The sequence below is a fragment of the Cyanistes caeruleus genome, chromosome 7 (assembly GCF_971803275.1).
Source record: "Cyanistes caeruleus chromosome 7, bCyaCae1.hap1.1, whole genome shotgun sequence".
In the NCBI taxonomy this organism is placed as follows: domain Eukaryota; kingdom Metazoa; phylum Chordata; class Aves; order Passeriformes; family Paridae; genus Cyanistes; species Cyanistes caeruleus.
In genome coordinates this window covers 19,055,653-19,069,661 of record NC_141707.1, presented here as the reverse complement: position 1 = coordinate 19,069,661, position 14,009 = coordinate 19,055,653, and the positions used below count along the sequence as shown (strand labels likewise).

General features: G+C 35.8%; 1 protein-coding gene across 3 annotated transcripts in view; it reads right to left on the bottom strand.

The window, feature by feature from the left end:
* PDE11A (phosphodiesterase 11A) overlaps positions 1-14,009 on the bottom strand; it is a 105,560-nt gene that overhangs the window by 50,640 nt on the left and 40,911 nt on the right. For all 3 annotated transcript variants that reach the window (XM_086898023.1, XM_086898025.1, XM_086898022.1), the window contains exons 4-10: positions 13,770-13,910; positions 11,911-11,975; positions 8,939-9,074; positions 6,470-6,545; positions 5,019-5,086; positions 4,575-4,667; positions 1,881-1,931 (exon numbers count right to left, since the gene is read on the bottom strand). In XM_086898023.1, the coding sequence (XP_086754149.1) occupies positions 1,881-1,931; positions 4,575-4,667; positions 5,019-5,086; positions 6,470-6,545; positions 8,939-9,074; positions 11,911-11,975; positions 13,770-13,910 (630 nt within the window). The remainder of the gene's footprint in view (positions 1-1,880; positions 1,932-4,574; positions 4,668-5,018; positions 5,087-6,469; positions 6,546-8,938; positions 9,075-11,910; positions 11,976-13,769; positions 13,911-14,009) is intronic.

The window sequence follows — 14,009 nt, the reverse complement described above, 5'->3', positions numbered from 1 at the left end:
ACAAAGACTACTTGAAAGTAATTTTGTCAGGAATTGAAAGTGAGACAACTGGACATAAATACAGAAAAGGGACAATTTTTCTGAAAAATAGCCTGACTTACTTTAAGCATAGCTTGGTTGTGTTCCTTATTTTCTAATCTATGTTCTTTATAAGAAATGTATCTTTTGGAGTTATGTCTTTTGGAATTATTAATGAATAAATGCTTTTTGTTTCCTTTTACTTTATTATTGGCCATTAAATGGATAGTCACATGCCTTCAATGGATAACGAAAAGACATTTCTTACTTGGTCTATCTATTAATGAAGTCAGCTGGGAAAACAAGTAGAATAGCTTCACATCACACAAGCATCTGAGTCCAAAGAGTAACATAGCAGGCTGTTATTTCAGCTACAGAGACTATGAAGGAGAGCTGTCCTTCAGTGGCTGACAGCAATCAGCTATGGCCCTCTGGTACATACAAAGATACTGGTGGAATCCTGAGTGTCATAGGAAGTATATTACAGGTGCATATTCTAAGGTAAATAGAAATACAAAAACAAAACAGAAAATTGATGGTCTTTTCTTCTATCCCTTCCTTTCTTCTTTCTGAAGTTCTTTTTGCCAAACACTGAATACAACTTACTGTGCACACAAAAGTATTTCCTGTAGTGTTGGATGATCTTCCAGCATGCTGATTCCAGCAATACTTCAGTAATCTCATCTTCAGCATACACAAGTGTGGGTAATCATACCAGTAACTACAGTGGAAGTAGGACATTACACCCCTATCACCAGGTATCAATACAGATACCAGGCACAGCCATCATTTGGGCAATAATCTACAAACGAATTAACCAGCAAGAGCTGCCCTTCCTCAGCCCAGACCACTCAGCAGTATCAGCTCCATGCCAGCCATGTGTTCCCCCTTTCACCACAGCCATCCCCGTGGTGCAGAAAGCAGGTTGCAGCCTGACAGCCAAGTGCCAAAATAACCACCCAAAAGCTATTTTTCAGCCAGACAGATGCCAGGGCTCTGGAGCAGGGAATGCCAGCAATGTGGGGTCACAACAGTCCGGATCTCCTTCCCAGACCTCTCTACAGTCTCTGATGCACTGTGGGTCCAAGGGACCAACAGTGATAACCCACCATGAGAGCCTCCCAAACAGGTTTGAGGAGCCCTCTACCTGCATTGCCTCCTCACAGCCAAGGGAAGCATCACCAAATTTCCCAAGCGCCTCCTCAAGCAGGAGAAGACAAACAGTCTGTCACAAAAGCGGCTCTGGAGTGCTGGCAGTGATGAAAGCTCAAGGTCACTGTTCCCCCACTTTCTAGGCCATGACAAGGCAGGATTCAGTGAGAACATGTAATTATTGGTCCCTACCAATGCTACCCTCAGAACACATTACTTTCACATTCTGCCAAGGCTGCTTACAGGAGTTGGAAGATCCCTCACCTTCCTGTCCAGCCTTCTGAGCTTATGCACAATCTGGATAGTGAGTGCTCCACTTTTCTAGTAAACACAGGGCAGCTTCCATGCTATAATAAAGTCTTGAGTTCCTTTCTTTTGCTCTTGTCTCTCTCTCATCTCCTATGTGGTATGACTTCCCTGTGATGGTTCCTGGTGAGGAGGCCACCAAACCCACACTGACATGCAGTGCCAGTAGCTGGTGTTGGGACAATGGGACTTTGGTGCTGTGCATCCACCACTGCAGCTCCTTATCCTCTGAAAGAAACTTTCCACCTCCCTGCTTAACAGCCTTACATGTAATATATCCATTGTAAATAATTTTTTATTAAGATTTTCTGCTTATGATGTGAAACTTTTCTCATATAATCTAGACAAATATTAATTTACTGTTACAGTTTCAGAAATAAGTATATTAAAACCTTAAAGCTTACCTTGAATTTATCAACTTCTGCCTTCGAACATGTTGCATGATAAGACAACACCTGCCCCAGAACAAAAGATAAAAGCCATTTTTGTACACTTGACAAGTAGCAATATCAGGGCTCTGTACTGCAGTCTAATCAATTATGTTTAAAGCAAATTTAATTAGCATTTGTGTAATAATTCAGTTCTGATTGACAGCATGTAATAGCTAATTACAGGTTATCAGGCATACATTTGGCAGCTACACTGCCAGGAGTTTTATAGGGAATAATGAACAGTAAGTAATTCAATATTATGAGGATTCCTACATTGTTCTCCTGAAATTCTACAATCAGAAGAGAAAGAATTTAATGCAAAAATAACAGTAGATTTACAGACTTTTAATAATGCCTTTTGCTATACTGAAAAGCTTTAATGCCTATACTAGTGGCACATCGCTGCATCCAAATATCAGCACCTCTGTGCTGCATCTGGCATTCCCTTCAATTCATTCTGGAGATGGCAGCATCAAATAAAATGTACAAAGTACTGCACACCTGCTCTAATTACCTCTTAGTATGCAGCCATTTCTCTGTAGTGTGTTCTGTCCTTGTGGGCTAACACTGAACAAGCACTGCAGAAGGCCAGGGAGCCTTGGCTCTGGAGCCACCATGGTCTGTCTGGCTGTGCATGGGATGAGCTGCTGGTCCAGGAGAGAGCTCCCAGAGCCAGAGCACTCCCAGCAAGGACAGCCCTCCTGCCCACACCTGACCTGCTGATGTGCTAAAGCTTTGGTACAAACTTCTCACTTTGAATTCATTTTCACCTATGAATGTCTCTGTTATTCACACAAACACCTAAACTGTGTCTCACAGGGCTTTGATTTGCAATACCTCACGGCAGTAAGTCCCAAGATGTATTTATTCTTATCAGTTTTAGAGATGCCACCTTTTACAGTAACAGGAATTCATTCCTGCTCTGTAAAAGAATAAATAACATAAACTCATTTGTTCTGTACCCCGTTTTACTTTGTATGATTATACATCATGTCCTTTCTCAAATAGTATCTATTTTTCTGTCTAACCATACTGCAACTTCTCTCAGAAATTGGTAAGATTAGTCAAATTACTTTTTCTGCTATGACAGATTACACTTAATACCAAAATTCTCATCAAGTTTCTCCTTGATCTATGTTCATTATATCCCTCTATATTTTTACAGTCTTTCTTAGTATTTATTATTCTAATATTTAAATAATTTGAAAATTTTGTGTCCCTAGTATAAAAAAAAAAGTATTTAGCCTGGCTTGGAATCATGGCAACCTTTTCTGATCATTTATTTATGCTATTTATTAGTCAGTCTTATCAGAATACTATATGAAAACCTGTATCAGGATATATGGATACGAATCTTATTATGATATATACAGGTTCATTCATTTTACATCTGATATCAATGTAATTTTCAAGTGCCATTCATTGCCATTATAGCTAAATACCTAAACACTAATGAAGTATTCTAAGTATTCTATTAGTGAAAATCCAGTCTTTCATCTCATACCATTCTAGTGTTCAGCACTTTTCTCCTGTATCTTCCATCACTTTATGCGAATGTTATCAAAAGCTGTTCCCCATTTTTAGAAAGAATTACTCTTCATTGAAGAATAATGGCTATTTATCAAATCTATACTCTACATGTAAGCTATATGCTTATTAGTCTTTTTTTAGATCAAAGAAGGAAGCTGTAATTTAAACCAAAAAAATTTGTTTTTCTTTTATTTCAGTAGCAAATAACAAACTTCTGTGTCAAGTTTCATCCCTATATATCTGTGTGTGACATCTAGCACTGCTTGTTTTTCTTACCAGGAGGAGCATTCATTCTAAGGTATCATATTGCACAAATATCTGGGATGTATGAAGGCTTACACTAATTCATGGCTATGACATGTAAAGTACAAGGGGTCTTGCAAGAGACCTGGACAGATAAGCTTTTAACTTTTCCTCCTACATGGGTAGATATATACAAATAATAAAGAAAGCTGCTTATGCTTAGAATTTGTAACACCAATTGTCTTACTGACTTTGGAAAGCTTTAATAGGCCTGTGTGCATCACAGGATACAACCCCACTCTGCAGATTAATATCTCAAACCCTAAAGAAAAGAAATAAATCCTCTTTATAGTAATTCAGTTGGGTTTGGTGTTTCTTTTAATGGAAAGAACTTTGTAACTCATTCAGGCCAGTGTTATTTTTGTGATCCTTATTGTAATGGTGAGTACTGGAGAAACTCAAAGGAGTTACACAGGCAAAGGTGCACACATCAGGGATAACTAGATCATTTTCTTCTCTTATCACATGGGAAATTTAAAATACCAGTATCTTAGTGATGTTTCCCTTTCCTCAGACCAATGTTTTAAGATTAATCAGTCCTGTATAGTGCTTTTAGAAAGATCTGAAAGTTCATTTGAACCACTCTTAATTATTGTTGTAGGAATAATATAAATTTGTAAAGCTATCCTCAAAACTCCAGGCTTTTTTCTCACCAAGATTATTTTTAATATAATAATATTTAAAATTATATTTAAAATCTTATAATAGACAACAGTGCTATATTGTTGAATCTGGCTAGAGAAGTTTAAATAATCACAGTATTTTTAAATATAGTGGGCTCTTTTACATGTGACAGTTAGGAGCAAAAATGGTTTCACAAAGATGTACACATACGTCAAGAGCCACAGACTGTTTTGCCCAGGATTTCTTCACTTGGTCATACATAATTGTGTTGTTGATACCCAGGCCACAAAAAATAACAAAAGCCTAAAATTTAAAAAGAGAAAAAAAGAGAGTCAATTATGAATCTGTTATAATACAGGCACAAAGATGAATACTGGCTTAATCATTAAAAGAAATTGCATGGAAATATTAGGAACAATCATGTTTAAACAGGCTATTTTAAGAATGCAGGTGAGTCATTGGCCTCCAGATGAGAGATTAGATGCCAGAAACTTGTTTTAATTAGGATGCCACCTTCTAAGTGAGGATTACTGAGAATTCATGTCAAACCACAAGATATTCTCCCCCCATCCCTGAAGTGGACTGAAGCAGATTACTGAGAAATACCAAATGCTACTGAAAAAGTATGTTAATGTTGAACTGAATGCCTCTTACTTCAAACAGCCGCTGGTCAGCATCGTCAAAGGATTTCCCATCAAGCCTGTTCAACACTTGAGCTACCCCTTCAGAAAGAGTTAATATGAATTATAATCTTCATTCATTCATGCACAATGCAGAATGTTTTATTCATTGGTAAAATGTAAACCACATATTTCAAACTGAAAAGCAAAATGCAAATATTTATTCTGAAAATAATTAGACACAGATGTGCAATAATTTTATTGTTTTGATACCAGTACTTTCAGCTGTTATTCTTTACTCTCTAAGTATAGTACTGAAAATCTAAAAATTACTCACAGCTTTTCACAAAAGGTTGAAGATCTATTTGAGAAAGAACTTGATCATTTTGCTAACAGCAATCACACAAGTTGTCTTAAAAATTTGGAGTTACCAATACAATTTACTGAATCAATACCTTAATTCCTAAAATCATAGCTAATTTAGCATCATCGGGGTATATAAACCCCTTTTTACTCATGACTGGTTCATCAATCTACTGAGCCATTGAAAAAAATGCATTTTCCAGACTAATGCTGATTTCTACTGCAACAAACATTTCTATTTCATTTAGCTACAATAAGCCCTTAGAAAAATACTTTAACAGTAATCAGCTGCCAAGAGTCCAGATTATTTCCTCTTGAAGATAATGCGCAGTTCACAATAAACAACAGGACGTATTTTTAAAAGACTCCCACGTCATCTCTGCTAAAGCAGCTCAAAGATCCTGCATGACACAAGTGCCTTCAGCAATGCACTGCTGATCTCAGCTCTCCCTGACAGCCACAATGCACAGGGATCTAACTCTTGCCCTGACAGTGTAAGTCGCAATGGCTTTGACGTCAGTTCTTCTGAGGAAAGTTACCAGAGGGATCTGGCACTGGTATTTACAAGCACTCCTTTTTGTGCCAAAAGCACACAATAGCACAGGGCAAACTGCTGGTGTAGCACAGCTGAGGAGCTATCAAAGATCCCCTAAAACCCTGTCACCTCCTGGTCCAGCAACCACCACTGCAACAGGCAACCCCGAGCACTGCCACAGCCCCTCCTGTACATCTTCCCTGACTGCGTCCAGAGGTTATCATTAGAGGGAAAAGACCACTTCACTTGACTGCAGAAACAGTTGCCCATGTACTAAAGAAGAAAACCCAAGGAAAACATCAATGCATATAAAATAGTTTTCACTAATATGGTTCGACTTTCTGTTTTCATCTGATCAAAGTTCAGTACAATATGTAACTTAACAACAGCACAGCTGGAAAGCTGAAAAAGTCCATACAGTATCCAAGTCAAAACATCCCTTCTTGGATACTTAGCATGCATCCTAGGTACTGTAACTTCTTAACAATATTCAGCTGGGAAAAAGAAGAAAAAGGAACATAGAATTAAAAGGATAGAACTAAATTTATATTAGCACAAATATTACGCATCCACGAGGAAAGTCTTACCAATTATTTGGTGGGTGCTGTTCCATATAGGGACACACAGAACAGATCTTATGTGAAAGCCAGAAATTTGGTCAGCCTAAAATGTAGAAATGAGAGCTTCCATTAGTGGTGCTATTTCCAGCCTTTTAAATCACAGTCATAGAAATGTCAAGGAGTGAGTTTACATTATAAACGTCATTTCACATGAATCAGCTCTCAGAAAAAATTCTGCTAAAACTTCATCCACAGTAGCCAAAAGTCATAAGGATTATTCTAAAAATTGCCAAGGAAAATACAAACATTGGCATCTTTGCCACATGAAGCTTACACTATTTGACTCTGATTTGGCACTAAAGACAAACTATAATCGAGGCAATGTCCAGACAAATTCTGGATTACTTACACTGGTGGATTAGCAGAGATAACTTTCACTGAATGAGTTTGCCTTAGAAGTACTCTTCCCAATTGTCAAACTGAAACTGGACTTAGCAAGGCAGCTGTAAAAGGAGGCTTATGGGAAATACACATTTTCAGAAGAAAGGTGAGAGTAAGTAGGGAACTTTGCACAAGTGCAAGTTAGTTAAAAATGTAAGGATGAGCCAAACCCTAGATTTGAGATAACTGGTCCTTTCATTCCAATGCCAATTTACTGTTTTCTATCTAATACAGTATACAACTTTACAGTTTATTTTTTACAGTATTTTAAGTGTCACTGATTCTCTTTTTTCTACAATTAATAAGGGTTATTCTTTAGTGCCACCGCCGTGAAATCTAATGAACAGAAAACAAAGTTTTTGAAGTTTTTCAAAAGAGATTAGAGAGTGGAATGAGTCCATTCACAGAAGATCAGGAGATGTTCTCTTACTAAAACTGCTACTGCTAGAGGCAATCTTTAATAGAAGAAAACTAAAAGACCAGCAATAATTCATATACAGGAAGCAGAATAGGATCACTGTGATCTCCTAGCTAGCAAAAGATATAACCCAGGTTTTAATTAGATTACTGTCTATTCATACATACTCAGAACTCATCACTGAAACCAGTGTGGAGTGACACCAAAATCCTGGGTAGCAGGGCAGTAACTGATTCAGATGTATGTCTTAAAATGAACTGCCATATACTTTTGTATAAAATTCTTGATGAATGAGTTGAAAATTGAGCATCAACATTTGCAAATGAGAAGTAGTGTTCTGAGAAAAAGATAAGAGATGATTTTCAATAGAAGCAGAGAACAGAATTTCTGTTCATAACTATAAATGTATGCTTGATTCTATCTAAGTAATGAGGGATACTATGTTCCTCTTACTACTCTTGACTGAAAAAATAATTTAGTAGAAAAACTGAATTTAAGAATTAAATTTTCATAGGAACCCATCAAAAGAAAATGATTATTGCCCTTTGTATAATTTTCTTTATATATATTGGGTAGTGCCTCCAACTTGGAAAGGACTAAGTGTGAAACAAATAAGAGATAGCTGAATTATTCAGGACATGATATAATACAGGTACAGTTGCAAACATCATGGACTGGCATGCTTTAAGTTAGCATTTCTAAATGCCCCAGGCATTAATTGTACTTCTTGCAATTCTGAACAGATTAACATCAATGCAGTTTTCCTTTATACTTTTACAGCAGGCCTCATTTATTTTTTCTTGTTTCTAAAAATTCTGCTGGTTTGAGAGATAATCCCTTTAATGACATGTGGAATAAAATTGGAACCAAGCAAACTCTCAACATGAAACACTTCCAAGAACACTTACTGTAGTAATATATTTTGGGAAGCTTTCTGACCAAGGCTGTGATTAATGTGCTGTCCAACTGCTGGCCAAGTCCTCCATAGTAATGCTGGACTAGAATTCAGTGAAGATTTTTTCCTTCCATATGTTTCTAACATTTATTTAGATGTTAAGTATACTTACATTTTTATCGGTAGCTACACCTTTATAACAGGAAATAAATACCTTAAGATACACAAAAACTTTTATTGGGAGTGATAAGTATCTTGAAGAAGTACCCAGTTCAGTGTGTATTTGAGCAAATTAAACTGTTGGTTGGCTAAGTTAGATCACAAACAACATTTGTCTGTCTGGATACCAGCTCTGTTTGCACTCTGTCTGTGTACAGCCCCAGTCACCCCAACAGCTAGCAACACTGGTGCTGCTAACACTGAACACCAACAAATTTTCAGCAATAAAAATCAGTTTGCATAAATATCAAGGCAATTGGTAGAAGTTATCGTGTATGAATAGGAAAATCAAAGAATCATGGACAAAGTAACTGCTTTAAGTCATACACTAATTCAGTGATTTGTGCTTACAGTATAAAGCTGTGTCAACAACAAAAGACCAGAAGGATAACTTACTGGATAGAAAAAATAATTAAAAATAAATATTCACACATCTCACAGCCACTCGGATATAAACCCCAAATTTTGATATTAGTTGCAGTGCTCAAAAGTAATGTAAATTACATTTGTAAAATTTTTTTACCTCAGCATCAAAGCGAGGATCCTGATAGGCATCACTGATGTTCACTGGGAGACCCGTGGAAGCGACAAGCTCAGCAATGCTATTATTTATTAGCCAGTCAGAATAAGATGATGATTTTTCCATGCTGTCTTTGAAACTATCAAAATGCAGGGCGAGGGGAGAAAAGAATACAGTCAACATTAATTGCCAGTCCAGAATGTCCTACATGCACATTTATAGGAACAGCAGAACCATTCACAATTATTAATGGTTACCAAAAAATTAACTATAGAACAATTATTTGGTATTATTGAATGGTACTTCAAAAATTATCTCCTTTACATAACTCTTTCTATTGAAAACAGTATTAGTATCTCAAGTAAATAAAATATTTGATAAATTTTACCTATGAACCAACAGTGGATCATGTTCTAAGTCTCATCTGAAAGAAAACTTAATATGCTTAAAAGACTATAAATAAAAATAATAAGGATTTACAGAAATCTAAAGAAATCAACTTTCATTTGGGATAAAAATTTTGAGTGATGATAATACATGTCACATGTATACTTTGACAGAGACCTATATATAAATATAATGAGCTAAGTAAAGAAATCACATTTATAAATTAAAATTTAATTCATAATTTAATTTATTTTAAATACTTTGGAAGAATAAAAATCTTTAAGGGTAAGGATCTAATTTCAAATACATAGTTATCAGTTTGTAACTTATCTGATTGGTAGTATCATTATCATATAAGACACATAAATCAGGACTCTGTTATGGGTGTCAAGCACTTTAAGCAGCAAATTAATTCAAGTAAAGGAAACAAGATAAAAATTCATGAAGAAGTTTTAAAAGTGGGTTCTATTATGTTCTCTCCATTCTCTCCATTCTCTCCAAACTTAAGCATGGCTTGTGATGAAAAATCACAAATTGAACAGATAAACACAAGTGTGGCCTTGCAAGGTATTTTTTTACAAACAACACTAAAGAAAATAGATATGAGTATTTATTATGATATTTAGGGATTTAACAGGTGAGCTGCTATCACACATATATAAGGAGGGCAAAAGAAAAGCCAGCTTCTAAAACTGTGTGAGAAAGTATATTAGGGCATGATATAATGTCTTAAGACCTTCTTTCTCATTGAGAAAAAAACTTATAATGAGAACTGTTCTCAGCCTAAAATTTCTTTGGATTTCAACTAAAATTTCAAAGAAATAATATTTTTCTTAACTGCTGTAATGATGAACTCCTCTTACCATTTTTTCCCCCACATGAAATGTCTCATGACTTTACATCACTTACAGCTGCAGAATGTAGAATGAAAAGGGCAAAACTCACTAGAAAAATGCTCAAATGTCAAGGGCTCGCGGCATTGTTCTGTATCCTAAATAACCTTTATTTTTCCACAATAGTGCCAATAACTCAAGCTGTGCCTGAGCAAGATCCAAATGTGACATCATATCTGCCAGTCTAACCTTGGTCTTTGTAAATGCAACTTCACTCTCCACAGGAAAAAATCATCAAAGAAAAAGCAATGCATCTTTATGTTAAAATAGACAGAAATATATCTTTATGAATCTTATAAAGACCAGCTACCAGGTTGCATGTGTTTATTCATGTCTTGGACTAAAGTTAAAATAATCTTGACTTGACTACATGCAGAGCAGACTACTACAAACTGCTTTGTGGCAACATGCTAATATAACTATGGTAACAAGAAATGAGCCAGCTTGGTTATCTTGACACCACTCTACATTGTTTTGACTAATCTGGCTACAGATCAAGTTTGAGAAAAACAGGAATAACAACAACATTCCTTGATTCATACTCCTGTCCCTGAATAAAAGAAATGTATTTTCACCCCCTAGGAAAGACCAACTGCTACTCTGAAACTCTTTGTCAAAAACAGTAACTTGTGATTCCTAGATGAATCAACAGATTATTTATTCATATTTAAATATTCCTATTTTTTATTGCTTGTTTTCCATTTGCTTCACCATTCCCATACCAGGACATGGAAGGGAGACATCTTATACCCATATTTCTGTGTGGCCCTGGACTCTGCTGTCAGCTTGCACATCTTAGAAATTTTCTAACACTACCCATTTTTCTAATGCTGTGAAATCAATCCATGAAATGGTTTATCACCATGACAGCCATTTGATGTGGAAAATTCTTCCTCAGAACCAGTATGAATTAATCTGCATAAAACCTGTGTGATAAACACTGAGCCCTGAAAGATGAAGAAATGTTCTCACAATAGCCCTGAATACTCATCCCCTCATTTGGTATATAGGACATTTTATGTGAACTGCTACCAGTGGTGTAGCCTTGCAGGGAATGATATAGCAACCCCACAAGAACAAAAAGCTCTCTTTTACTACTTAAAATTGGCCCTTTATAAATGTTTACAGATCCTACTAAGCAAAACATATACTTCCATTTTGACTGGGCTCCCAAACAAGATTTAGTCACAGGAACACAGGAACACAGTTTCTAGGAAATACATATGCTCTGCAGTTTCTAGGCTTTCCAACTTGACAAGAGCAGAAATAAAATTTTACTGGAAACCTCTCAACACAACTGTACAGAGGAGTTTTGTAAGAGATCGACAATCAAAAGTAATTTTGTAATTTTTACTTCAATATTAATCATGCAAAACAACATCTGAATGTTATCAATGAGTTCAACCACAAAAAAGTCCATTTTCCCCTGGTTTCTTACCTGAGACCCTGATACAGTATTACTGCATATATACACACACAACCATACATATATAAGAAAATCTAGGCATGTATATTTATTCAAGCAAGTCTCCACTTAAAGCAAACAGGAATCTTGTCTGAGTGAAAAACTTAGGCTCACACTCTTCAATCAAATCTACACAAAGTTCCGTAAGAAAATAAAACCTTGACCAAGCAAACTTTAAAACTATGTGAAGAATGAAGTTATCCATAACCACAAAAGACATGAGCACTAACCTGTTGTCAGTATCAGCACTGCATTTTGGAGATAACAATTCAAAGGATTTTGTAAATTTCACCACCTGTCACAAAAGAAGTAACTTAAGATTGTTATTAAAATGAATAAATATCTAAGAAAACAGTAATGTAAGGTTGCTCTGTTTAAACTGTATTTTTATCCAGTAGTCTTAGGATAAAAATACAAATCTGTATTATCTCAATGGAGAATTCATGTTTAAAATACACACTGTGCACAGTTCCCTAAAACTCAATATCAAATCAAATGATGTCTTTAGTTTCCTTCAGAAAACTATTTTCCACAAGTGTATACACTTCCCTTTGAAGGCTTTTGGGACATGAATTATGGAGCTTTACTCAAACTTCACTTTTTTAATACAGAAAAACAGAAAGGCTGCTTTGCATTACTATCTGCAACCAATCACACTTGAACATGTGTCAGGAGTACATAAGTGAAACATCTTAGGAGTGGCTAAAAGTGACACTGAACAGAGGCCATGTGTTTGGATGTGTCCCCATCTTCACTTTGGTTCTGAATTGTAAAAGCTTTCTGCACCATGTACAAATGACAATATTTTAGACATGGTTAGACATTGAGTTACTCTAAGGACATCTATTTTGATATATATGTGGACCCTCCAAAACAGGAGAAAGTCAGGAAAATAACTGTTTTGCCACTTGTAAAAATTACCAAGTGGGTGGCAAGATGCTATTCTCTTACTCCAAATTAACCTAAGACTCATGACCACTTAGAAAAAGCTTAAGCTTTTTGTCCACATTTCATAACTTTGTCTAGAAGAATAAGAATTCATGGCTTGTGGTTTGTTAAAAGCCTCTCCAAGCTCAAAGGCAGAAGTAGCACCAAGGGCAGAAAAATGAACTGCCACCCACAGCTTCCTAACAAAATGGATATTTCTGCAAAAAATAAAACTCATATTATACTTGTAAACACACTTACAATTTCATAAGAATGTAGTAGAACTGCACCTTGTAATTATAAATTTGGGGAGGGGAAGTGGCTAGGGGAATCTAGAAAGAGAAAATGAACTAGAAACATTAAAATTCTATAATAGAGAACATAAGTGAAATAAAAACCTTGATCTTGCTTTTAGGAAAGCTGGTATAATTTAGGGCATACTCCATTGAAAGTTCTTAATTTTTATTAACTGAAATGAAATGTGAATTGTATCTTTCCTCCAAGGAAAAGAATGGGGATTTTTTTTCTGCCGTACAAACAAATTTACGATTCTGTCTCTGACTTGTCACAGCCCAGCAACAAATAATTAACTTCAGAATCAGTGAGTACAAAAATAGTAACTGAATGGAAAAAAAAGATATTACAAACAATGTTTTATCTTTCAACTACTTCTCAAATCAGTAGAAAGCAGGGTAGTTTATATTTAACAGCCTGAAAACACCAGAGGGAACTATCAATATAAAGGCAGACAATTTATTGCTAATAACAATACTCATAAAATCTTTAAACATTTTTAAAAAGGCTCTCATACCCTATGAATATCAGTACTGCAAAGTCCCAGTGAAAGCCTTGTCAAAACTGTCAAATACTTTCATACAGTTTACATCCATCTGTTCAACAGAGCTCTGCAATGAAATAATTATTCATTGGTCAAGCAGACACAGTAATTGCAAAAACCCAGAAACACTTCAGTAATTCTGAAAGTTGGATTTTCATTTCACCTGCTCAGTGTGAAAGCTTACTGCTATCACAATATAACTGGGAAAGAGACACAACAGGGGTGTTGGTAAAGTTTCAATATGTACCTAACTTACATTTAGGAAGAACACACTGAAAAATACCAGCTGTCCTGTACTTAGATGTGATATGCAACTATACTTACTGGTGATTCAATATCTTCCAGAAGTAATACTGAGCACCGCTCACACTTCAGCAGAGTCTGGGCCCGATGCATAATTTTCTTGACAATTTTCTCTAAGTCAGTCTGTTCCTCAAAGAGGTCATTCACTACTTCCAGTAAAGCCTGTATACAAGGACAGAAAACTCTTGTATTGGTTGTTGAATTAACAAATACATGGAGCATTTCAAAGGAGGCATCATATCCCAATATGGATGGATTTTA